This window comes from Sminthopsis crassicaudata, chromosome 1 (genome assembly GCF_048593235.1).
Source record: "Sminthopsis crassicaudata isolate SCR6 chromosome 1, ASM4859323v1, whole genome shotgun sequence".
NCBI lineage: Eukaryota > Metazoa > Chordata > Mammalia > Dasyuromorphia > Dasyuridae > Sminthopsis > Sminthopsis crassicaudata.
The window spans coordinates 143,055,276-143,082,007 of NC_133617.1; the positions used below are offsets into that span (position 1 = coordinate 143,055,276).

At 34.3% G+C, this 26,732-nt stretch overlaps 1 protein-coding gene across 14 annotated transcripts in view; it reads left to right on the forward strand.

Moving 5' to 3' along the window:
* STK3 (serine/threonine kinase 3) overlaps nt 1-26,732 on the forward strand; it is a 502,315-nt gene that overhangs the window by 350,719 nt on the left and 124,864 nt on the right. For 13 of the 14 annotated variants that reach the window (XM_074268483.1, XM_074268524.1, XM_074268498.1 and 10 more), the window contains one exon: nt 13,505-13,680. The exons of the other annotated variant lie outside the window; for it this stretch is intronic. In XM_074268483.1, coding sequence (XP_074124584.1) covers nt 13,505-13,680 — 176 coding nt within the window. The remainder of the gene's footprint in view (nt 1-13,504; nt 13,681-26,732) is intronic. 14 annotated transcript variants of the gene reach the window in all.

The following is a 26,732-nucleotide window of genomic DNA, read 5'->3' on the forward strand; positions in this document are numbered from 1 at the left end:
TTGAATGTATTTTAAGTTATATCAATGCACTATGCATATTTAAACATCTATCATTTATGCTTAGAACTTAAATATTCCTCAAATAAGTTTTTTAAAAAATTCTTTTAACAGGATTAAATTTTCATGATTTGTCACCTTTTTTGAAATACAATGCAAATTAGAAATGCTAATTGGTAGTGGTTGATGAGTTAGAATTTTGAGGCTAGAAAGTCAGTTGCAAGGGAAGGAAGAATATTTTTTCTCCAAAATTTCAAACACCAAAAAACGGATTGCTGGTGTGGAAATAACTGGTGAGGAATTTCCTTAGAATTTCTCTTGAGGTTTATGCATCCACAAAGTAAAGAGTAGAAAAACAGCAAAGACAGAGAAGCTTTATAAAATTTACCATTAAATTTGTTCAAAAACATTTTTTTAAATTTCAGGGTCATAATTCAGTTGCTTCTAAAGAGATATATGAATTGTATGTCTTTTTTCTGTGTGTGTGTGTGTGTGTGTGTGTGTGTGTGTGTGTGTGTGTGTGTGTGTGTGATAGCAAACATTACTCCATGGCAGTGAGATTTCCTTCTATCTTGAGATTTCCTTTTTCTCTATGTTTTTGAAATGAACAGTAAGCCTTTAGGAGAAAATGGAAGTGTAATTCAATAAATTCTTTTCTTATATCTTGCTTGTATGAACAGTATCTTAAAAAGATTTTATTAAAAGAGGAACATATTGCTTATCTGAAACAAGTTACAGGGGTTTCTTATTTTATAATTAAAATTTTCATGCTAATTATAACTTTTATAGCTAAAGATCTTCCATAATACGATATGCCAATCTGTTCTTCATCCCTTTTAAAAGAACAAATATATTTTTTGCTTGAATAATATGGTTTTAGAATTTATTTTCTTTTTTCAGAACACATATATTACACATCATTAGTAAATTTTATATTTTTAAAGTGTAGGTTTTCAAATTTGAAATCTAAAATTAATGGAAAATGTATAAATAAGAATAGGATGGTAAATAAATATTTTATAATAAAGCCAGAAATAAATTAAAAATATAAATATATAGATAAGAAAAAGTAAGAATGTTGCCCATGGTAATTCAAGTTCATTTTATAGTGTTCCCTTCATTTCCATAAAAGTGCAAAAAGTTCAGTATTTCAATATTTTTAAGATATTGTTACTGATTTTGCTGAAGCATAAAGACCATTTTTTGTTACTAACAGAATTTTGATGTTTGATGTGTATATATGTAATATAGTACATTATTACATCATTTTAAAAAAAATCTAAGTAGCTTCAGTGCTAGCTTCCTTTATAAATTAAGTGTAAATGTGTTTGTATTTCACTCAAGTGACCATATACATTAAATAAAAGTTGTGTAGACATAAAGAATGAGAATCCCAAATGTTTTTCTGGGGGGGGAGACAAAACTTTTTTTTTTTCCCAAATGTCATTGACTTTCTTAATTGAAAATCTCTCTGATTCCAGCTTCGTTGAACATTGCTAACTTCTGTGCCAAATATGACATAGCTCAGATTTTAGATTTTTTTCTGTACAGAACCACTGCATTTTAAAGTTATCTGATAAAAATTATTACTTAAAACAACAACAAGGAGGTAAGATGATAAGTTTTCATAGACTTTGAGTTAGAAGTGACTTCAAATGACATTAAGTGTAACTGTACCTGTATAGCAGTCCCAGCTATACTACCCCTAACTTTGCCTTGCATGTAATAGTGTTCATTGACTGAAAAGAAGAAGTCATCTAGATTAAAGGCTTAGTGAAGGGTAAGTAACGCATAATATTTTAAGATACTCTTCTTCTACTTTTGGATCATTCTCATTGTTAGGGAATTGTGAGGAAAACCTTATTTCTCTATTCAGAAAAGCTTATGCACCTCCTAATAGTCTGAAAAATAAAAATTTAAATCCTCTTTTTGGCATTTAATGTTCTTTATTATTTGAATCCAACTTATCTTTTCTGGTTGACTCTCTTTATCCTTTTTATTAATAACATGTACTCCAATCAAATACTTGTTTTCAGCCTCATGCAGTTTCCATTTCTAGTTCTGTTTTTGTATAAACTCTCATGTGTATGGAATGAATTTCTTCATTATAATTTCCTAGAATACTTTGACTCTTTTAGTTTCAGCTCATGTCCTGAGCCTTATAGCAGACCTTTGATGGCTCTTCTAATATTTGTTAATGGCTCTGTCTTGCTCCTGAATTTGCTTGTTATATGTTTTGTATTTATTTGTTTTCATTTATGTTCTTTCCCTCAAATAAAATGTAAGCACCTTTGTAGTTATTGTTTCTTTAGTTTTTCTATCCTCATTACCTAGCATAGTGCCTGGTAGCAGGTTTTCAATAAATACTTATTGAATAAGTGAGTGAATGAATTGTTGAATGTGACTGTTAAAGTATCAGTACTATTTGAAAGATTATGGAGAAATGAAGTACCACCTCTTCATTTCAAAAAGCATGTACTACTCATAACTTTTTTTTTTATAATTCCAATTTGTTTTCTAGAATGGTTGTACCTATTCATAGGTCCACTAATTACCTGCCTATTTTTTCACAGCTCCTCCAGTAGTTGAAATAGCATAATATATGTAAAGTATTTTGAAATATGTAAAGTAATATATATAAATGCTAGTTGTTATTGTTATTTCTATTATTATTTACCATTGTCCTTTTTTTGGTTGTTATTACCACTCTGATGGGTATAAGGTAGAACCAACCTCAGAATTACTTTAATTTGTATTATTTTAGAATTATTTTAATTTCTCCAATTAATAATAATTTAGAGCATTTATCATGCAATTATAGTCTTCTCTTGATAAGTCACCTCATAACTTTATTGTTTATCAATTTAAGTATAGTTCTTATTTTTATAAATTTGAATTTTTGTTTAAATGCTTTGGAAAAGAGATATTTATTAAAAAAAATTTTTTTTTCCTCTAAAGATTCTCCACCCACCCCCAATAATTGTTTCCCTTTTAATCTTAACTTTATTGGACTTGTGTAAAAACTTGTATGTAATCACAATTATCAATTTTTCTCTTCTGTGGCCCATTGTATCCCTTGTTTGCTTATGAATTTTTCTTGTATTCATAGATCTGATAAGCAATGTTTCCCAATTTTCTCTAATATGTTTATGGTATGATCATTTAGTCATATATTTATTTATAGCTTATTTTAATATAAGGCATAAGGTGTTGACTTAAATATAGTTTCTTTCTTCCATACTGCCATACCTGATTTACTCAACTTTTTTTTTTTTTAATCAAAAGCTCTTATCCTAGGAGCTTGGATCTTTATGCTTAGTGATCACTAAGCAACAAGATTAATTTCCTGGCAGAATGGATAGAGTATTAGTCCTGGAGTCTGGAATACCTGAGTTCAAATCCAACCTAAACATTTATTAACTTTGTGATTCTGGCAATTTACCTAATTTCTGTTTGCCTCAATATCTTAATCTATAAAATGAGTATAATAGTCACAGTTACTTCCCAAGTTTGTTGTGAGGGAAAAATAAGGTAATATTTGTAAATTACTTGGTGAATTTAAAGTACTATATAAATATTATTGCCTAATAAATCCTACTGATTGATCCATTTTTTTTAAAACTAGTACCAAATTGTTTGGGAATTATGATGAAGTTTAATACTATGGAATTTCAATCTGGTCTTGGTAGGTTTCCATCCTCACTTTAAAAAGAAATTATTATTCTCCTTGAAATTCTTGACCTTTTTTGATTCTGTATGAATTGATTTACATAAAGGAGAACAACACATGAGCCAGTGAGCTAGACTTCAGTTCCTTCTAAAATTCTAGAACAGATTATTAAAATAGATTATGGTTAATGAACATTTCAGAAAAGAAATGTTGATTACAAAGAGCCATCGGGAATATGTTATGTTTTCTTAATTTTATATCTTTTTTTTTTTTATTAACTAATTACAAATGGAGAGATCAAAGGAATGTTATCATATATAGCTGTAGTTTACCTTGATTGTAAGAAAATGCTTGATAAAGTCTTTCATGCTATTCTTGTGGGAAAAAATATGGGCTAGACAATACAATTATGTTGATTTGAAACTAGCTAAATTGTTAGCAATCCTCAGTGGGAGAGAGGGAGGGAAAATAGAATGAAGGAAATTTTTCAACTGGGTTTTTAAATTTTCCTTCACAAATATGAGATAAAAGAGTGTTATGGGCCAGAATTTAAAATAAGGTGCTAAGTGATTATGTACTTAGTACATATTAGACTTCACACCTTTAGAGAGCATATATAAGGAGGAGATTCACAAGTCAAGGAGATTCACAAGTCGGGCAGAAATATAAGCAAGAAGCTCTCAGGGCCAGAGCCACAAGGCCACAAGGCCACAGAAGCCCAGAAGCCCAGAAGCCCATTCTCTGGGAGGAGGAGTCAAGATTCATTCCAACTTTCACCTTTGTGCTGGCTGGAGCCATTGGGAAGACAAGAGGTAGAAGCTGGAAGAGACAAAGGACTAGCAACAAGAGCTTTTGGGAATCAAGAAGAGAGATAGGCCTCTAAGAAAGCTAACCGGGCCCAGGAAAAGATTCAAGACTTTGAAGGAGATAATAAAGGATTTGGACTTTAATTCCTGGCTGCTTTTGGGGTAATTGAACTGAACTGAAACTAAGATTTCCTCCAGAAGCCCCCCAAGAAACCTACTCCCAGAGAACAATTATACTTTAGAGAACACTACAAAAGAGGGATAGTTTGTCTGGCAGATATTTGGGGTTGTGTTGAACTACAGTCTCAATATGAGTGTATAATATAGTATAATATAGCAGACAAAACTGATAATACAGTTTTGGACTGCATTAAGAGAGATTCAGCTTCCAGGAATAAGGAAATGATAGTCCTATTATTTCAGTTAGTACTTTGCCCTGGACATAGCACATTTGGAGCATTGTGTTCTGTTTATCACAATTTAAGAAGGACATCAATAATATATCCAGAGGATGGCAGCTGGAATGATGAAGTGCTTGGAATTCATACCAGGATAATTAGCTAAAAACTGGAAAGTAGAGAAGACTCAAGGAGAATATTACTGTCTTCAAGTATTTGAAAGGGTATCATGTCTAAGAGGAATTATATTTGTCATATTTAGAACCAGAGGCAAGAATTGGAAGCATCAGTGAATGGAAATTGCAAAATGGAATATTTATGCTTGATGTCAGGAAAATCTTTTTAATAATAACTATCCAGAAGTGAAAAGTGGGGATGGGATAGCCTCTTACAGTTTGTCCGAGTTTGAAGGAAGAGCAAAATGTTCCCTTTTCCCTTTACCTATATCCCTACTAGGCAATACTTTCTAAGTAGGTAATTTCCCTTTCCTGTCCCTACCTATCACCTGTGGGACAATGCACATTGACCATGTACAATATTTCTTATTCTTCAAGGAAATTTTAAAGATTCAGGCACAAAACAAAAGTATAATTGGATGCTTAAGGAAGTATAAAATTCTTTCTCACTAAGAGTCTTTAAGAAGAGTGTGGGTAATGATACACTGAATGTGTTGCACCAAAAATTCTCTTTTTCAGTTTTCTTTGAACTTGATAGCTATTAAGGTCCTTTCCAAATCTAAAATTTCATATGAACCTATTCAAACCATTTTTAGAGAATAGCTGATTCCCCTTTAGGAAAAGACCCATCTAATTTGAGAAAGAAGACAAGTTCTTATTCAAATAATACAAATACAATATAAAATATAAATATGAAAAGAACTGCCAATAATTTACATTGCCTAGTGTAATACTCTTTCTTTAAGATCAAATGTATGGCAAGCTTAGCCATTCAAAATATGGCTCTATATTGCAAATAAACAGAAAGTACTCGCCTTTAGGAAGGTCTAAGATCATATGATTCTTTGACCAGAGACAATTTTGTTTATTGGGAAGCAGTTGCTTTAATGTTTTTCCCTATTTTATATGACATCAGACTCACTCATAGAAAGCTTATAACTTTACATAGAGCAGTATTCTTAAGACCTTAACCAGGTGTATAAGATAAACAGATGCTTATCAGAAATGACAACCAGCAGAGAAGATAAAAGTATTATAAAAACTTGTCAGAAGAGCTAGAAAATTATAGTGATCTGGTGTTACCTAATGGAGATCCAAATACTTTTAATAATCTCTGACATTACTCTTTTAGTATGTGAAAGGTTCCTTTCTCCCTGATAGGGCTTTCAGGAGAGCTATCATAGGTGAAAGTGGACTCTATAGTTTCCTCATCCTTTGAAAACTATAGCTTATAACCGCCTTTGATGCATTTCCTTTTTTCTCTACTCAGCTAAAGAACACTATTAATTAAATCCTAGCCCCAAACCTAGAATACATACTTATACAAACACACATCACATTCATAAGAAATTGTATATGAAAAAGTACACATATAGCGAACATATAATATTTCTCTTCTTCTTTCTTCACAAATATATGTTAACACAGAAGTTGCAATTATTGACCTAGTAGTGGTCTCCTACTTTGCATGTACTCTGAGGGACAAGATGATTAAGTATTTATTATCAAGTACCATAGGGTTACACAATGAAATACCTTAAAAAAATCACAGAACATTAGAATCAGAAGAAAATCTGAAAGGTCTCATTTTTTGTACTTAAATCTAATACAACTGATACCTGACCATGAATCTCTGAATTGCTATAAATTTCCCACTGATGGGGAACCTATTACCTCCCGAATTTGCTCATTCTATTTTTGGACAGCTCTTATTATTGGAAGTTTTTCTTTTTATCAGGGAAATTAGCCTCTGAAGCTTCTACCCATTGTTTTTAATTTGGTTCATAAGTCAGAATTAATACCAGTTAAGTGTAAACCCTTTCTCCACATCTTAAATACTTGAAAATGAATTTTTTTTATCCCCATCTCTATTGTATATCACATATCACTCAAATGTCTTTCTATGATATCCCTCCCTTCATCCTTTTCTCACATGAAGAAGTGATCCTTCTTGCTAAGGCAAAGCCTTTTACAAGCTCAACTAACCCATTCTATCCTGTCTTCTCTAGAATATTCCTCCTGTCATCTCCATTTTCTCACTTAACTTTAATTTCTTCTTTTCAGCTGGCTCCTTTCCTGTTGCCTACAAATTCATCCATGTCTCATCCATTTTTAAAATAAAAAAAAAATCTTAGTTGATACCTAACATATCCCATCTTTCTTCCTACTCATAACTAATCTCTTCAAGGTTTTCTATAAGTAATGTCTTTTTCTAATCTATCTATCAATTAGTATTTATTAAATGGCAAATAGATGTGTACTAAATATAGAGGAGGAAAGATCCTATCACCAAGGAGTTCACAGTTGAATAGGGGAAAAACCTATAAACAACTATGTCCAAATACTATATATATATGAATGAGAAACTGGGGATAGTCTTGGAAGGGAGGATTCTTTAACTCTACAGTTTAGCTTTTGGCCCCATCATTCAACTGAAATTGCTGTCTCCAATTAATAGTGATTTTTTAATTGCCAAATATAATGGCCTTTTCTCAATCCTCATTGTTTCGGATCAGTAGTTTTTTACATTATCACCCCCTCCTTCTTGATAACTTTTTGTCTTTAGATTTTCTTGTAACTTCTCTTTCCTATTGTTCTATCTGTCTAGCTGCTCCTCTCTATCTCTTTTGCTGAATTTTTGTTCAGATCACACCCACCAACTGTGGGTTTTCCTCAAAGCTTTATACTAGGTTTTCTTTTCTCTCTTTATACTGTTTTCCTTGGTAATCTCATACATGCCATGAATTCATTTATCACCTCTATTAAATGATTTTCAGAACTAGTTATCCAGTCCCAATTCTTTCTGATCTCCAGTAGACATCTTTTAATTGCCTATTGGGCATTTCCAATTGGATGTGCTATAAACATCTTAAAATAAAAATATCCCAAACTGAACTAAACATCACTCTTCATTTTCCCATCTTTTGCCCCTACCTCCAATCTTCTCCTCTTCTCAATTTCTATTATGGTCGAGGGTACCACCATCCTCCCAGTTATCCAGGCTTAAAACCTAGGTATCATTCTTAACCCTGAACTCCAATACATTGCCATTTCAATTCTACTTTTACAGCATTTCTTTTAAGTTTCCTTCTCTTTATTAACTAATACTGACACTCCCAAGGTGCAGGCCTTTTTTACTTCACACTTAAACAATAATAATAATTTTCAAGTTGATCTCCCTACATCAAATTTCTCCTCATGTATTCTATTCTTCACTCAGCTGTCAGAGTGTTCTTTCTAAAATTCAGGTCTGAGTATATCTAAAATCCTGTTTTCATTTAAAGCCCTTCATAATCCAATCTTTTCCTATCCTCCCAGGTTTCTTATACCTTATTATCCCCTACATATTCTGCAATCCAGTGGCATTGGTGTCCTTGATTTTGTTTGCAAAACAACAATAAAAACACAATACTGCATCTCATGACTTACATGCATGTTTATTAACTCTGTCATATATTGGAATTCTTTCCCTCCTCACTTCCTCTACCTGACTAACCTGGTTTCCTTTAAGTCTCCCTTAAAATCCTAGCTTCTGCAAGAAATTTTCTCCAGTTCTTCTTCATGCTAGTGCTTTCCCTCTGAGATTATTATCTCCAATTGATTCTGTGTATAATTTGTCTATAGTCATGTGTTGTGTTCTGCTCTAGAGCCCCCAAGTTGGGGTGACAAAACGTGTCATGCTTTCTAGAACCTCCACCTGGGGTGATTAAAATATACTGTCCTAGTAGAGGAGTTGATGAGACGAGACTCCTGAGGATGGTACAAATATGGAGTCCATTTATTCCCAGTTTTTTCCCCCCCCTTATATAATCAGAAACAACAAAGGCATGCATTAAGTATATGCTGTAGATATGGGACCACATAAACAACTTGCTATTCTATATAGTGTGCCACCTGGTATCACACTCTTTCAATCACAGACACAGGTTGTCACTACCCCCTGACTTTTCAGGAAGGCAGAGAGCCCTTAGGGGAGATGGGAAGCCATTCCAGAACTCTCCCACTATCTATAACCCTCTACATCTCTCTCTTTTGTTTTAATTGAAGCAGGTATATATGAGTGGTTAAATCTATCACCATGGGAGGAATCACATAGGCAAGTTATAATATCATGTAAGTGAGTAGTAACATAACATAATATGAATAAACAGAATAGTATAAAAAATTTCTATTAGTCCCAGAAGGAAAGTGTAGAAAATAACTATTAATTCACAACCACAAATACACCTCCTTTCAGTAGCCAAGATATAATCCAAAGTCAATCTATTATCTATCACTTCATGTGTCAGGGAATCTAATGATTCCTGTAGGTTTTGAAGTCCTGCATCAGTCTCATTAACAATTATTTTTGATGTTCATGAATTAATTGCCATACACATAGGGTTTATTGCCAAGCTCTTTCAGTGGTGGGCACAGTCAACAATGGAACCACTCAATGTTGCTTGGGTCTTGTCTTTTTCCGTCTCTCTTTGCGATGGACAAGGTGGATATGGCTCATTGGTACCCATCAGGTTCCTTCTTCATCTGTTGAGATAAAAGCAAACCCTCTCCCCAGGCAGTTAACCTATTTGGTCCCTTCCATTCACCGCTTTATGAATCTCTCCATATCACCTGGCAATTATCTAAAAATAATGGAGCTGCTCGCACTGGACACTGCCCTTCTGACAGGTTATGAAACCTATCTTCTGGAGCCCATGCATCTCCATCAAAAATTAAAAAATAATAATATATAAGTTTAGAAGTTTTCTAGGATTAACTGTGGCTCCCCCTCTCTTTTGTTTTTTGGAGGAGCATTTTGATGTCTCTGTTTCTCATCTCTACTATTGCCTGTCCTTGAGGATTAAAAGGTATGCCAGTGGTATGTGAAATCTTATACTGTGCACAAAAGTATGTAAAAATGTTTAGAAGTATATGCAGGTCCATTGTCTTTTTAATTACTTGTGGCACAACCATAATAGCAAATGCTTGTAGCAGGAATTCAGTGACCACTCAGGCTGTCTCTTTTGCTGCTGGCATTGCAAAAGTGAATCCTGAAAAGATGTCCATGGATTTTCCAGATTTCTTTTTTTTACAACAAATACAAGGACTTAAAGAAGTTTGTAGATGTTCTTGGCCAAGTCCCTTCTGTACTATATCTAATAAGGCCTGAATTTTTTTCACTGATTACGGGCCACTGCTCCACCCACACTGGATTGAATGGGAATAGGTGAGAGTGAGGACAGGTTTTCCACAGCAGCCTTACCTAAAAAGCTGAAATGCTTAATTGTAATATTAACTGTTGTGAGATGTCTCTTCCCCATAGATTGATGGGGATTTTTTTTTTAATTACAAAAAGAGTAGAAACTCCTGTTTTGTCTTCAAATTTCCATCTCAAAAGAGTAGCACTAAGTTCAGCTGCTATCGATCCTCTCATGCCAGACATATGGGTGTTTGCTGTAGTCTTTGGCCACTGTCTGGGATATTAGATACACATTCCCCAGTTTCCCAAATCAATGTATGGATAGACACTGTTTTGTGAGCTCTCTCAGGAGGTAAAATGGTCAGGTCTACTCTGCGTGGAGGCTAGGGGTTTATAGGTCAGACAGGGATAGGTTTCAGCTCTTCAAGAGTGTCTTAGTAGTCCCAGGGCACATAGCTCTATTCTCCCTAATTGCAACCCCCTTCCCCACCTACTTGTTTAAAGACTCTGGATGTAATAGCAGTTGCCACCATATCCCCAAGTGTTTTTGCCTGGGGCTCTAGCTCCCAGCACCACCTCTTATAATGATCACATAGTGGGTTGGCAAAACTGCTACTTGGGTGGTACTGATGATGTCATTACCCTTTCTACTCCTTCTCCTTCCCCCAACCAAGAAGGAATTGAGGGAGGAGGGTCAGGAGATGGGGAATATTCTAAGGGCACATGCTCAGATGTAGGCAGAATTGAAAATGAGTTTTGAAGGTGAAAAGGAAGCTCATGGTACTTAAGGTACTCACTTCCTTTTCTGCCTGCAAGCCTGTGGTACTTAAGATACTTAACTTTACTTAACTTTCTTCTGGCTCAACTGGCCATGCCCTGCAAACCACCTAGAGCAGTAACAAGCATTATAAATCAGTGAGATGCTAAGAAAAAAAGTTTTTCATTTTATTATTTTATTTTATGCATTACTTTATTTTCTTTTGTTTTATAATCTATTCTATTTATTTATTTATTATGTGATTTATTTTATTTATTATTCCTTAGGTCCGTTCCACGTGCTGTACCCTCCACAGCTACAGGCACCAACCCTCTGCTTATTTTTCTCCTCATACTTCCTTGTCTGGCTACCCAAGTTAAAATCTTTCCTTTTTTTTATTTTAAAACTTGTGGGATTCCTTAATCCATTTTATTCAGTTAGTTGTTCTCCCACTTACTTGCACATCTCTGGCTCCAAACTCTCCTTACAAAGCCACAGAGAAGTGCACTCCAGAGCATCTGAGAACCCAGTGATCTGTTTTTAAATTACCAACAAACCTTGCTTCTCTGTTAACCTAAATAAGCATGTTTCATACTTTTTTCAGAGGGATGCTCTTTTCTTAGTATTTGCCTCATTTAAGTTGAAAAAACCAAAGTGACTAAATTATTCCTTACCATTTCTTCCCACTTTCCTATTTTTATACTTACCCTATACTGGGTCATGGGGACTTCTCCACTGAACTCGATGGATTGCGACTGTCGAGCTGATGTGTATAGGATCTCACCTAGAATTCCACATTGGGCACCAAATGTTGTGTTCTGCTTTCTAGATCCCCCAAGTTGGGAGCCAAAACGGACCGTGCTTTCTAGAGCTTCAATGCTGAGGTGATTAAAATATATCTTCCCAGTGGAGATGTGATGAGGCGAAACTCCCAAGGGTGGTGGAAACATGGAGTCCATTTATTCTAAGTTCTTTCCCTCTTTTATACCCTTATATCCTTATGTAACCAAAACAATACTGGGCATGCACTAAGTATATGCTGCACATGTGGGACCACATAAACAACTTGCTATGTATGTAGTTTGCCACCTGCTATCATTCTGCTTCAATGACAACACAGGTTGTCACCTCCCCTCCCCCCACTTCTCAGGAAAGCCGAAAGCCCTTAAGGGAGATGAGGAATTGAACCAGACGTTGTTAGCAGGTTCCCTCTAGGTCTTATACCTCACCCAGAGGTCCCCCACCATCTGTGGCCTTCTACAGTTATGTGCATATTGTCTCTTTCTTTCCTCTCCCCATTAGATTATAAACTCCTTAAGGTTAGAGACTGTTTTTTCCTTTCTTTGCTTCTTCATCTTTTAGCCTGGTCCTTAGCCTCCTTGTTGGAGAGAGCAATATGTGTTGTGTTTTAACCAGTGATGCACAGATTACGTACATTGAAGATTATATGTCTTGTTCCTACAGTTCAGCTGCCCTGCCATTCAGATAGATTGTCAGCGATTTTCATTCATCCTTACCAGTATGTCCTTTATGGCTGTTCATTTCTCAGAGTTGGTAGTTATTGATTTCTTGTTAATCAGCATATTGGGTTTTATGTGTTTTTGAAAACCTATTGGGTTGTATTGTTAACTATCACAAAATTATACTTTTGTCTTTTAAATTAGATTTTAAATGATTGTTTTATTGCCATTGTGATCACTTTTTCCCCCCTACTTTAATTAAATTAAATTATCTTTGTTCTTTATATGCTTATCATTATCTGGTCCATATAATTCAGTTATATTGAACTCGAGACTTTGAAGGAATTCAGAACTTTTAGGAAATCGTGAATCTTTGTGACATTTTGAAACTAAGTTGCTTGGTAAAAATATGTACATATATTTTAAAATGTTGGTAAAGTTTCCAAAATATGTAATTTATGTCAGTTTTTTTCCTCCTGAGGAAATTGGGATTAAGTGACTTGCCCAGGGTCACACAGATGGAAGTGTTAAGTATCTTGAGTCCAGATTTGAACTCAGCTCCTCCTGACTTTAGGGCTGGTGCTCTATCCACTGTGCCACCTAGCTACCCGTATATCAGTTTTTAATATTCAATTCTGCGTTGACTCATTTCCAAAGTATTCAAAACAGTTTTCTACCCTCTGAAATATTTTCACAATTTAAAATGTCATGTAGTTTTAAAACTCTGTAACACTAATTACTTGGGTATTTTTCTCTGTTAAATCGATTAGAGGGGCTGTTTATTTATGAATAAATCAAATTTATTTCAGAATTTAGAAATTAATATTTCTAACCAAGTAAGTCAAATATTAGATCTGCACTTGCAAGCTAGACTATGAGATGATTTCATAATAATCATGTATTTCAGCCCCATTTTCTCAACAGTAAAATAGGAATAATTATACCTTAATTGCCTATTTCAGTGCTATTATCAGTAAAATGTTTCATAAAGCAAAAAATACAATATGAATATATTATTTTAACACTAATATTTAAGCTTTTCCTATTTTCTTTGAACTAAGGAAATGCAACTTCGTCACAAGTTCATCGACCATCTTTTATGGATTATTTTGATAAACAAGATTTCAAAAATAAGAGTCATGAAAACTGTAATCAGAACATGCATGAACCGTTCCCAATGTCAAAAAATGTTTTTCCTGACAACTGGAAAGTTCCTCAAGATGGAGACTTTGATTTTGTAAGTATATTTTTGTTTCATTAGTAACTTTAGTTCCTTTTTCTTTTATAGTCATTAACAAATGTCTATATATATATATATATATATATACATATATATATATATATATATATATACACACACACAAATCTTTGTATAAATAATTTGTGTTTTAATATTTATTTATGTACATTTACATTTAGGAAGACATAAATACAAAAATAGAGATAAATAACATAAGATGAGAACTCCATTTGAAATGGAAGTGGTATCTGGGTATATTCATGTGAACTCTGTTCAAATTCATATCATTCTTTACATGTAATCAAGCCCAGTGCAGTGTTAACATTAACCAGGGATATTTAAAAATATAAGCATTAATAAATGTTTTTTATTTGTTTGAAAATCCAAGATTTCTGACTTATCAGAAGGCTCTTGAAAGATATATTTTTAAGTTTGCCTCATTGAGTTTGAAACACAGTAATAATTCTCACTTGAATAAGTAATTTTTTTTCTATATCCCCTCAAAAGTAATATTTCTAATTCTTTTCAGTGGCCCTAAAAAGCTTTATATTTTTGCAGCAATTTAGCCATTTGCAGATTGACATACTTATACATTATTTTATATACATAATGTATATACATAAAAGTACAGTTAGTATGGGCGCAGACTCTTGCATAGATTTATATCCTATAAATATAAATCATATATATATATATGTATATACATATATACATATATATATATATAAAACTAAAAAATAATTGGTCTGAAATAGCCCTGAGGCAATATGATATCTAAATTTAATAAGTTGACAATTAAACAGCTGTCAAAGTTAATTCTGTAAATTTAGACTACATTAAAGGAAGCCTAATATCCCAAAAGAGGGAAATGCTAGACCTACTCTAGTTTACACTTGTGAGACTGCATATTAAGTATGAAATGTCACATCTTAGGAGGGATAAGGACAAATTAAAGCAGGATGATGAAAATTCACTTTGCCTACAAAGATCAATTTGAAGAAGCTAGATAGAGCTGCCTTGCCTGGAGAACAAAAAACATTAAGTTTGTCCTCTTCTAACTAAAGGGCAAATAAAAACATTCATTTAATGTTTACTATATCCATGCCCACTACTAAGAATCATGGATACAAAAAAAAAAGGAAAAAATCAGTCCTTGATCTTAAGGAGTTCTCAGTTTTATTTGATTGGGTGAAGGACAAACATTTATGCGCAAACAAGATATATTCATCATAGATTGGAAATAATTTCAAAGGAAAAGTACTAGCATAAAGGAGTACTGGAAAAATTCACTCATTTATTTATTTATCTATCTATTTATTTATTTATTTTATTAATTTTATAATTATAACTTTTTTTGACAGTATATATGCATAGGTAATTTTTTTTTACAACATTATTCCTTGTACTCTCTTCTGTTTTGAATTTTTCCCCTCCTTCCCTCCACCCCCTCCCCTAGATGGCAGGCATTCCCATACATATTAAATATGTTATAGTATATCCTAGGTACAATGTATATGTGCAGAACCGAATTTTGTTATTATTGTTGCAAAGGAAGAATTGGATTTGGAAGGTAAAAATAATCTGGGGAGGAAAACAAAAAATGCTAGCAGTTTACACTCATTTCCCAGTGTTCCTTTTCTGGGTGTAGCTGATTCTGTCCATCATTAATCAACTGGAATTGGAATAGCTCTTCTCTATGTTGAAGATATCCACTTCCATCAGAATACATCCTCATACATAATCATTGTTGAAGTGTATAATGATCTTCTGGTTCTGCTCACTTCACTCAGCATCAGTTGATGTAAGTCTCTCCAAGCCTCTCTGTATTCCTCCTGTTGGTTATTTCTTACAGAACAATAATATTCCATAACATTCATATACCATAATTTACCCAACCATTCTCCAATTGATGGACATCCATTCATCTTCCAGTTTCTAGCCACTATGAAAAGGGCTGCCACAAACATTTTGGCACATACAGGTTCCTTTCCCTTCTTTAGTATTTCCTTGGGATATAAGCCCAGTAGTAGTATGGCTGGGTCAAAGGGTATGCACATTTTGATAACTTTTTGGGCATAATTCCAGATTGCTCTCCAGAATGGTTGGAATCTTTCACAATTCTACTAACAATGCATCAGTGTCCCAGTTTTTCCACATCCCCTCCAACATTCATCATTATTTGTTCCTGTCATCTTAGCCAATCTGACAGGTGTTTAGTGGTATCTCAGAGCTGTCTTAATTTGCATTTCTCTGATCAATAGTGATTTGGAACACTCTTTCATATGAGTGGAAATAGTTTCAATTTCATCATCTGAAAATTGTCTATTCATATCCTTTGACCATTTATCAATTAGAGAATGGCTTAATTTCTTATAAATTAGAATCAATTCTCTGTATATTTTGGAGATGAGGCCTTTATCAGAACCTTTAACTGTAAAAATGTTTTTCCAATTTATTTCCCTTCTAATCTTGTTTGCATTAGTTTTGTTTGTACAAAAGCCTTTTAATTTGATGTAATCAAAATTTTCTATTTTGTGATCAATAATGCTCTCTAGTTCTCTTTTGGTCACAAACTCCTTCCTCCTCCACAAGTCTGAGAGGTAAACCATCCCATGTTCCTCTGATTTATTTATGATCTCGTTCTTTATGCCTAAATCTTGGACCCATTTTGATCTTATCTTAGTATGTGGTGTTAAATGTGGGTCCATGGCTAATTTCTGCCATACTAATTTCCAGTTTTCCCAGCAGTTTTTGTCAAATAATGAATCCTTATCCCAAAATTTGGGATCTTTGGGTTTGTCAAATACTAGATTGCTATTTTTATTTACTATCTTGCCCTGTGAACCTAACCTAATCCACTGATCAGCTAGTCTTAGCCAATACCAAATGGTTTGGGTGACTGTTGCTTTATAATATAGTTCTAGATCAGGTACAGCTAGGCCACCTTCATTTGATTTTTTTTTTCATTACTTCCCTTGAAATTCTCCACCTTTTGTTCTTCCATATGAATTCTGTTGTTATATTTTCTAGGTCATTAAATAGTTTCTTGGGAGTCTGATTGGTATAGCACTAAATAATAGATTAGTTTAGGGAGTATTGTCATCTTAATTATATTCACTCAGCCTATCCAAGAGCACTGAATGTCTTTCCAATTATTTAAATCTGACTTTATTTTTGTGGCAAGTGTTTTGTAATTTTTCTCATATAATTCCTGACTATTCTTTGGTAGATGGATTCCCAAATACTTTATACTCTCAACATTTGTTTGGAATGGAATTTCTCTTTGTATCTCTTGCTGTTGCATTTTGTTGGTGATATATAAAAATGCTGAGGATTTATGTGGATTTATTTTGTATCCTGTGACTTTGCTAAAATTCTGAATTATTTCTAATAGCTTTTTAGTAGAGTCTTTGGGGTTCTCTAAGTATACCATCATGTCATCTGCAAAAAGTGATAATTTGATTTCCTCATTTCCTACTCTAATTCCTTGAATCTCTTTCTTGGCTCTTAATGCCGAGGCTAGCATTTCTAGTACAATATTGAATAGTAATGGTGATAGTGGGCATCCTTGTTTCACTCCTGATCTTACTGGGAAAGGTTCCAGTTTATCGCCATTACATATGATGTTTACTGAAGGTTTTAAATATATGCTCGTTATTATTTTAAGGAATAGTCCATTTATTCCTATACTCTCAAATGTTTTTAATAGGAATGGATGTTGGATTTTATCCAATGCTTTTTCTGCATCTATTGAGATGATCATATGGTTTTTGTTAATTTGGTTATTGATATGCTAATTATGCTAATTATGTTGATTATGCTAATAATTTTCCTAATATTGAACCAGCCCTGCATTCCTGGTATAAATCCCACTTGATCATAGTGTATTATCCTGGGGATGATTTTCTGAAGTCTATTTGCTAATATTTTATTTAAGATTTTAGCATCAATATTCATTAGGGAGATTGGTCTATAATTTTCTTTCTCTGTTTTCAGCCTGCCTGTTTTAGGTATCAGTACCATGTCTGTATCATAAAAGGAATTTGGTAGGACTCCTTCAATCCCTATTTTTTCGAATAGTTTATATAGCATTCGAGTTAGTTGTTCTTTCAATGTTTGGTAGAATTCACATGTAAATCCATCTGGTCCTGGGGACTTTTTCTTAAGGACTTGGGTAATAGCTTGTTCTATTTCTTTTTCTGAAATGGGACTATTTGTTTTTTTTTTTTTTATTTTATAATTATAACATTTTTTGACAGTACATATGCATGGGTGATTTTTTACAACATTATCCCTTGCACTTACTTCTATTCAGATTTTTTCCCTTCCTCCCCCAACCCCCTCCCCCAGATGGCAAGCAGTCTTATATATGTTAAATATATTACAGTATAATTTAGATACAATATATGTGTGTAGAACCGAATTTTTTGTTGCACATGAAGAATTGGATTCAGAAGGTAAAAATAACAGTTTACATTCATTTCCCAGTGTTCCTTTTCTGGATGTAGCTGGTTCTGTCCATCATTAATCAATTGGAATTGGAATAGCTCTTCTCTATGTTGAAGAAATCCACTTCCATCAGCATACATACATCCTCGTACATTATCATTGTTGAAGTGTATAATGATCTTCTGGTTCTGCTTGTTTCACTCATCATCAGTTGATGTAAGTCTCTCCAAGCCTCTCTGTATTTCTCCTGTTGGTCATTTCTTATAGAACAATAATATTCCATAACATTCATATACCATAGTTTACCCAACCATTCTCCAATTGATGGACATCCATTCATCTTCCAGTTTCTAGCCACTATGAAAAGGGCTGCCACAAACATTTTGGCACATACAGGACCCTTTCCCTTCTCTAGTAGTTCCTTGGGGTATAAGCCCAGTAGTAGTATGGCTGGGTCAAAGGGTATGCACATTTTGATAACTTTTTGGGCATAGTTCCAGATTGCTCTCCAGAATGGTTGGATTCTTTCACAACTCCACCAACAATGCATCAGTGTCCCAGTTTTCCCACAGCCCCTCCAACATTCATCGTTGTTTGTTCCTGTCATCTTAGCCAATCTGACAGGTATGTAATGATACCTCAGAGTTGTCTTAATTTGCATTTCTCTGATCAATAGTGATTTGGAACACTCTTTCATATGAGTGGAAATAGTTTTAATTTCATCATCTGAAAATTGTCTGTTCATATCCTTTGACCATTTATCAATTGGAGAATGGCTTGATTTCTTATAAATTAAAGTCATTTCTCTGTATATTTTGGAGATGAGGCCTTTATCAGAATCTTTAACTGTAAAAATTTTTTCCCAATTTGTTACTTCCCTTCTAATCTTGTTTGCATTAGTTTTGTTTGTGCAGAAACTTTTTAATTTAGTGTAATCAAAATGTTCTATTTTGTGATCAATAATGGTCTCTAGTTCTCCCTTGGACACAAACTCCTTCCTCCTCCACAAGTCTGAGAGGTAAACCATCCCTTGTTCCTCCAATTTATTTATGATTTCGTTCTTTATGCCTAAATCTTGGACCCATTTTGACCTAATCTTAGTATGTGGTGTTAAATGTGGGTCCATGCCTAGTTTCTGCCATACTAATTTCCAGTTTTCCCAGCAGTTTTTGTCAAATAATGAATTCTTATCCCAAAATTTGGGATCTTTGGGTTTGTCAAAGATTAGATTGCTATTTTTATTCACTATCTTGTCCTGTGAACCTAACCTATGCCACTGATCAACTAGTCCATTTCTTAGCCAATACCAAATGGTTTTGGTGACTGTTGCTTTATAATATAGCTTTAAATCAGGTACACTTAGACCACCTTCCTCTGACTTTTTTTTCATTAGTTCCCTTGCAATTCTCGACCTTTTATCCTTCCATATGAATTTTGTTGTTATTTTTTCTAGGTCATTAAAATAGTTTCTTGGGAGTCTGATTGGTATAGCACTAAATAAATAGATTAGTTTGGGGAGTATTGTCATCTTTATTATATTCGCTCGGCCTATCCAAGAACATTGAATGTCTTTCCAATTATTTAAATCTGACTTTATTTTTGTGGCAAGTGTTTTGTAATTTTGCTCATATAATTCCTGACTCTCCTTTGGTAGATATATTCCCAAATATTTGATACTATCGACTGTTATTTTGAATGGAATTTCTCTTTGTATCTCTTGCTGTTGGATTGTGTTGGTAATGTATAAAAATCCTGAGGATTTATGTGGATTTATTTTGTATCCTGCGACTTTGCTAAAATTCTGAATTATTTCTAATAGCTTTTTAGCAGAGTCTTTGGGGTTCTCTAAGTATACCATCATGTCATCTGCGAAAAGTGACAATTTGATTTCTTCATTTCCTACTCTAATTCCTTGGATCTCTTTCTCGGCTCTTATTGCCAAGGCTAGAGTTTCTAGTACTATATTGAATAGTAATGGTGATAGTGGGCAACCTTGTTTCACTCCTGATCTTACAGGGAAAGGTTCTAGTTTATCACCATTACATATGATGTTTACTGAAGGTTTTAAATATATGCTCCTTATTATTTTAAGGAATAGTCCATTTATTCCTATACTCTCAAGCGTTTTTAGCAGGAATGGATGTTGGATTTTATCAAATGCCTTTTCTGCATCTATTGAGATGATCATAAGGTTTTTATTAATTTGATTATTAATATGGTCAATTATACTAATAGTTTTCCTAATATTAAACCAGCCCTGCATTCCTGGTATAAATCCCACTTGGTCATAGTGTATTATCCTGGGGATGATTTTCTGAAGTCTATTTGCTAATATTTTATTTAAGATTTTAGCATCAATATTCATTAAGGAAATTGGTCTATAGTTTTCTTTCTCAGTTTTCGATCTACCTGGTTTAGGTATCAGTACCATGTCTGTGTCATAGAAGGAATTTGGTAGGACTCCTTCAATCCCTATTTTTTCAAATAGTTTACATAGCATTGGAGTTAGTTGTTCTTTCAATGTTTGGTAGAATTCACCTGTAAATCCATCTGGTCCTGGGGACTTTTTCTTAGGAAGTTGGTTAATAGCTTGGTCTATTTCTTTTTCTGAGATGGGACTATTTAGACTACTTACTTCTTCCTCTATTAATCTGGGCAAGCTATATTTTTGAAGGTATTCTTCCATTTCATTTAAGTTATCGAATTTATCGGCATAAAGTTGAGCAAAGTAGCTCCTAACTATTGTTCTAATTTCCTCTTCATTAGTGGTGAGTTCACCCTTTTCATTTTCAAGACTATCAATTTGCTTTTTCTCTTTCCTTTTTTTAATCAGGTTTACTAAGGGTTTGTCTATTTTGTTGGTTTTTTCATAAAACCAACTCTTAGTTTTATTAATTAATTCAATAGTTTTTTTACTTTCAATTTTATTAATCTCACCTTTTATTTTTTGAATTTCAAGTTTTGTGTTTGTCTGGGGGTTTTTAATTTGTTCCTTTTCTAGCAATTTTAGTTGTAAACCCAATTCGTTGGCCCTCTCTTTCTCTATTTTATGCAAGTAGGCCTGTAGAGATATAAAACTTCCCCTTATTACTGCTTTGGCTGTATCCCACACATTTTGGTATGATGTCTCATTATTGTCATTTTCTTGGGTGAAGTTATTAATTATGTCTATGATTTGCTGTTTTGCCCAATCATTCTTTAGTATAAGATTATTTAGTTCCCAATTATATTTTGGTCTATTTTCCCCTGGCTTTTTATTAAATGTAATTGTCATTGCATTGTGGTCTGAAAAGGATGTATTTACTATTTCTGCCTTACTGCATTTGATTTTGAGGTTTTTATGCCCTAGTATATGATCAATTTTTGTATAGGTTCCATGAACTGCTGAGAAGAAAGTATATTCCTTTCTGTCTCCATTTAGCTTTCGCCAAAGATCTATCATATCAAACTTTTCTAGTATTCTATTTACCTCTTTGACTTCTTTCTTATTTATTTTGTGGTTTGATTTATCTAATTCTGATAGTACAAGGTTGAGATCTCCCGCTATTATAGTTTTGCTATCTATTTCCTCTTGCAGCTGTCTTAATTTCTCTTTTAAGAATTTAGATGCTGCACCACTTGGTGCATACATGTTTAATATTGATACTGCTTCACTATTGATGCTTCCCTTTAGCAGGGTATAATGCCCTTCCTTATCTCTTTTAATTAGATCAATTTTTGTTTTTGCTTGATCTGAGATGAGGATGGCTACTCCTGCTTTTTTGGTTTTGCCTGAAGCATAATAGATTCTGCTCCACCCTTTTACTTTTAGTTTGAATGTCTCATCCTGTTTCAGGTGTGTTTCCTGTAAACAACATATAGTAGGATTCTGACTTTTAATCCAGTCTGCTAACTGCTTCCTCTTTATGAGGCAGTTTGCCCCATTCACATTTATGGTTAGAAGGACTAATTCTATATTGCTTGCCATCCTATTAACCCCTGCTTATGCTTTTCCCCTTTCCTTCCCTTTTACCCTCCTATCCAGTATTAAACTGGTAAACACCACTTGCTTTTCACAGCCCTCCCTTTTTAGGATCCCTCCCCCACCTTAAAGATCCTCCCCTTATTTTACCCCTTTTCCTCGAAATTACTGTATTCCTTTCCCCTTAGCTTACTCCTTCCCTTTCACTTTTCAATGAAGTGGAAGAAGTTTCACCATAAATCGAATATGTCTGTTGATACACGCTATGTTCATCTCCCTCCTTTCTTTCTCTCAGATATAATAGGTTACCTTTGCCTCTTCATGAGATGTAGTACCACCACTTTATACTTTTTTATGATATAATCTCCTTTCCACCTCTAGTTTCTAAGACAAATTGTACATATGTTCTTTACATATTTTTTTGACAGAAGTATAGTTCTCAAGATTTCTTTTTACCTTTTTTAGAAGTCTCTTGAGTTCTGTATTTGAAGATCAAACCTTTTATGTAGGTCTGGTTTTTTCATCAAAAATAGATGGAATTCATTTATTTCGTTAAATGTCCATCTTCTTCCCTGGAAAACGATGCTCATTCTTGCTGGGTAAGTTATTCTTGGCTGCATACCAAGTTCCTTAGCCTTTCGGAATATCATGTTCCAGGCCCTGCGTTCTTTTAATGTGGATGCTGCTAGATCCTGTGTTATCCTTATTGTGGATCCTCCATATCTGAATTGTTTTTTTCTAGCAGCTTCCAATATCTTTTCCTTTGTCTGATGGTTCTTGAACTTGGCCACTATATTTCTTGGCGCTTTGATTTTAGGGTCCCTTTCAGTAGGTGATCGATGAATTTTCTCAATGTCTATTTTACCCTCTGTTTCCAAAACGTCTGGGCAGTTCTCTTTGATAATTTCCTCGAAAATGGTGTCCAAGCTCTTTTTTTCCTCCCATTTTTCAGGGAGTCCAATTATTCTCAAATTGTCTCTCCTGGATCTGTTTTCCAGGTCTGTTGTCTTTCTGGTAAGGTACTTGACAGTCTTTTCAATTGTTTCATTTCTCTGGTTTTGCTTGACTCCCTCTTGGTTACTCCTTGAGTCATTCATTTCTACTTGTTCCAGTCTAATTTTTAATGATGTATTTTCTTCACTCACTTTTTTTATATCTCTTTGTAATTGTCCAATTGAGTTTTTATCTTCTATGGAATTTTTTTCCATTTTATCCATTTTATTTTTTAGAGAGCTGATTTCTTTTTCCAGCTCTCTAATCCTGTTTTCCTTGGAGTTGTTTACCTTTTCCAGCTCACTAATCCTGTTTTCCTTGGAGTTGTTTACCTTTTCCAGCTCACTAATCTTGTTTCTCAATGATTTGATTTCTTTATCCATTCTGTCTTTGAATGCATGGGATGACTTCTCCAGGCTCTCTTGCCAAGCTTCCCTTTCCTTTTCCCATTTCTCTTCCAGCTCTCTTGTGAGAGCCTTTTTGATTTCCTCTATGAGGTTCTTTTGTATTGAGCAGCAGCTTATATCCCTCCCAGGGGATACATCTGGGGACAGTCTGTTCCTAGTCTCCTCAGCATTTGAAGTCTGCTCCCTCTCCACACAGAAGCTGTCAATGGTTAGAGCCCTTTTGAATTTTTTGTTCATTTTGTCAGAGTAGGAATCAAAGAAAACAAACTGACAAGAGAAACAATTGGTCTGTTTTGCGGGGGATAGGGCTGGATGTTATTAATGGGCTTCCTCTACAGACTGGGGGTAGGGCAGCAGAGAGCCACTAACAGAACAGCAATGACTATACTGAGTCTGTGCTCTGATGCTCTGAGAACGCACCGAGTCAGTCCCGGTGGGGGTTGGGGGTGGCCGGGGTCTGAGAGACGCTGGCTTTCTGGGGTTTTAATCTTCACCTCCGGTGTTTACACCCTCTCCACCGCTCCTGGCTTGCTGCCAAGATGGAGCATCCACACTGGGGCAAAAGCCCTTTCACAGAAACGGCAGAGATCACACCCCTCCCCCTCCGGGCTGAGCTGTGTGAGCTGCCTGTCTTGCTCTGGCTGTCTGCCCTCAGTCTGCGCCCAGTCTGATTGACCCTCCCCCGAACAAACACAGACCTTTTCTGGCGACTTTCAAGGATGTCTTCTCTTGGTGATAATTTGTGGATTTCTTTCTGGGTCAAGCATTAAGTCAGAGGCTTGTCATGAAGTAAGTTCTGAGAGAAAACGAGGAGCTCAAGCAGCTGTCTGCCTCCACGCCGCCATCTTGACCGGAAGTCTCTGAAATGGGACTATTTGGACTATTTACTTCTTCCTCTATTAATCTGGGCAAGCTATATTTTTGAAGGTATTCTTCCATTTCATTTAAGTTATCAAATTTATTGGCATAAACTTGAGCAAAGTACCTCCTGACTATTGTTCTAATTTCCTCTTCATTACTGGTGAGTTCTCTCTTTTCATTTTTAAGACTAACAATTTGCTTTTCCTCTTTCCTTTTTTTAATCAGATTTATTAAGGGTTTGTTTATTTTGTTGTTTTTTTCATAGAACCAACTCTTAGTTTAATTAATTAATTCAATAGTTTTTTTTTTTTTTTTACTTTCAATTTTATTAATCTCACCTTTTATTTTTAGAATTTCAAGTTTTGTGTTTGTCTGGGGGTTTTTAATTTGTTCCTTTTCTAGCATTTTTAGGTGTAAGCCCAGTTCGTTGACCTTCTCTTTCTCTATTTTATGCAAGTAGGCCTCTAGAGATATAAAACTTCCCCTTATTACTGCTTTGGCTGTATCCCACTCATTTTGGTATGATGTCTCATTATTGTCATTTTCTTGGGTGAAGTTATTAATTATGTCTATGATTTGCTGTTTTGCCCAATCATTCTTTAGTATAAGATTATTTAGTTCCCAATTATATTTTGGTCTATTTTCCCCTGGCTTTTTATTAAATGTAATTGTCATTGCATTGTGGTCTGAAAAGGATGTATTTACTATTTCTGCCTTACTGCATTTGATTTTGAGGTTTTTATGCCCTAGTATATGATCAATTTTTGTACAGGTTCCATGAACTGCTGAGAAGAAAGTATATTCCTTTCTGTCTCCAGTTAGCTTTTGCCAAAGATCTGTCATATCAAACTTTTCTAGTATTCCATTTACCTCTTTGACTTATTTTGTGATTTGATTTATCTAATTCTGAGAGTGCAAGGTTGAGATCTCCCACTATTATAGTTTTGCTGTCTATTTATTTTTGCAGCTCTCTTAATTTCTCTTTTAAGAATTTAGATGCTGCACCACTTGGTGTGTATCTGTTTAATATTGATACTGCTCCATTATCTATACTATCCTTTAGCAGGATACAATGCCCTTCCTTATCTCTTTTAATTAGATCAATTTTTGTTTTTGCTTGATCTGAAATGAGGATGGCTGCCCCTACTTTTTTGGCTTCACCTGAAGCATAGTAGATTCTGTTCCATCCTTTTATTTTTATTTTGAATGTATCACCCTGTTTCAGGTATGTTTCCTGTAAACAACATAAAGTAGGATTCTGGCTTTTAATCCAGTCTGCTAACTGCTTCCTCTTTATGAGGCAGTTTACCCCATTCACATTTATAGTTAGAATGACTAATTCTGTATTGCTTGTCATCCTGTTGACCCTTGCTTATGCTTTTCTCCTTTCTTTCCCTCTTACCCCCTACCCAGTATTAAACTTGTGAACACCCCTTGCGTTTCACAGCCCTCCCTTTTTAGTATTCCTCCCCCACCTTAAAGTTCCTCTTCCTATTTTACCCCTTTTTCTCACAATTTCTGTATTCCCTTCCCCTTAGCTTACTTCTTCCCTCTCACTTTTCAGTGAAGTAGAAGAAGTTTCACCATAAATTGAATATGTCTATTGAAACACAATATGTTCATCCCCCTCCTTTCTTTCTCTCAGATATAATAGGTTACTTTTGCCTCTTCATGAGATGTAGTACCACCACTTTAACCTTTTTTATGATATAATTTCCTTTCCACCTCTAGTTTGTAGGACAAATTATACATGTGTTATTTACATATCTTTATGGCAGAAATATAGTTCTCAAAATTTCTTTTTACCTTTTTAGAAATCTCTTGAATTCTGTATTTGAAGATCAAACATTTTGTGTAGGTCTGGTTTTTTCATCATAGATGGAATTCATTTATTTCGTTAAATGTCTATCTTCTTCCCTGGAAATAATGCTCATTTTTGCTGGGTAATTTATCTTGGCTGCATACCAAGTTCCTTAGCCTTTCGGAATATCATGTTCCATGCCCTTCGTTCTTTTAATGTGGACGCTGCTAGATCCTGGGTTATCCTTATTGTGGATCCTCCATATCTGAATTGCTTTTTTCTAGCAGCTTCCAATATCTTTTCTTTTGTCTGATGGTTCTTGAACTTGGCCAGTATATTTCTTGGTGTTTTGATTTTAGAGTCCCTTTCAGTAGGTGATTGATGAATTTTTTCAATGTCTATTTTACCCTCTGTTTCTAAAACCTCTGGGCAATTCTTTTTGATAATTTCCTGGAAAATAGTGTCCAGGCTCTTTTTTTCCTGACATTTTTTCAGAGGGTCCAATTATTCTCAAATTGTGTCTTCTGGATCTGTTTTTCAGGTCAGTTGTCTTTCCAATAAGGTACTTGACATTCTT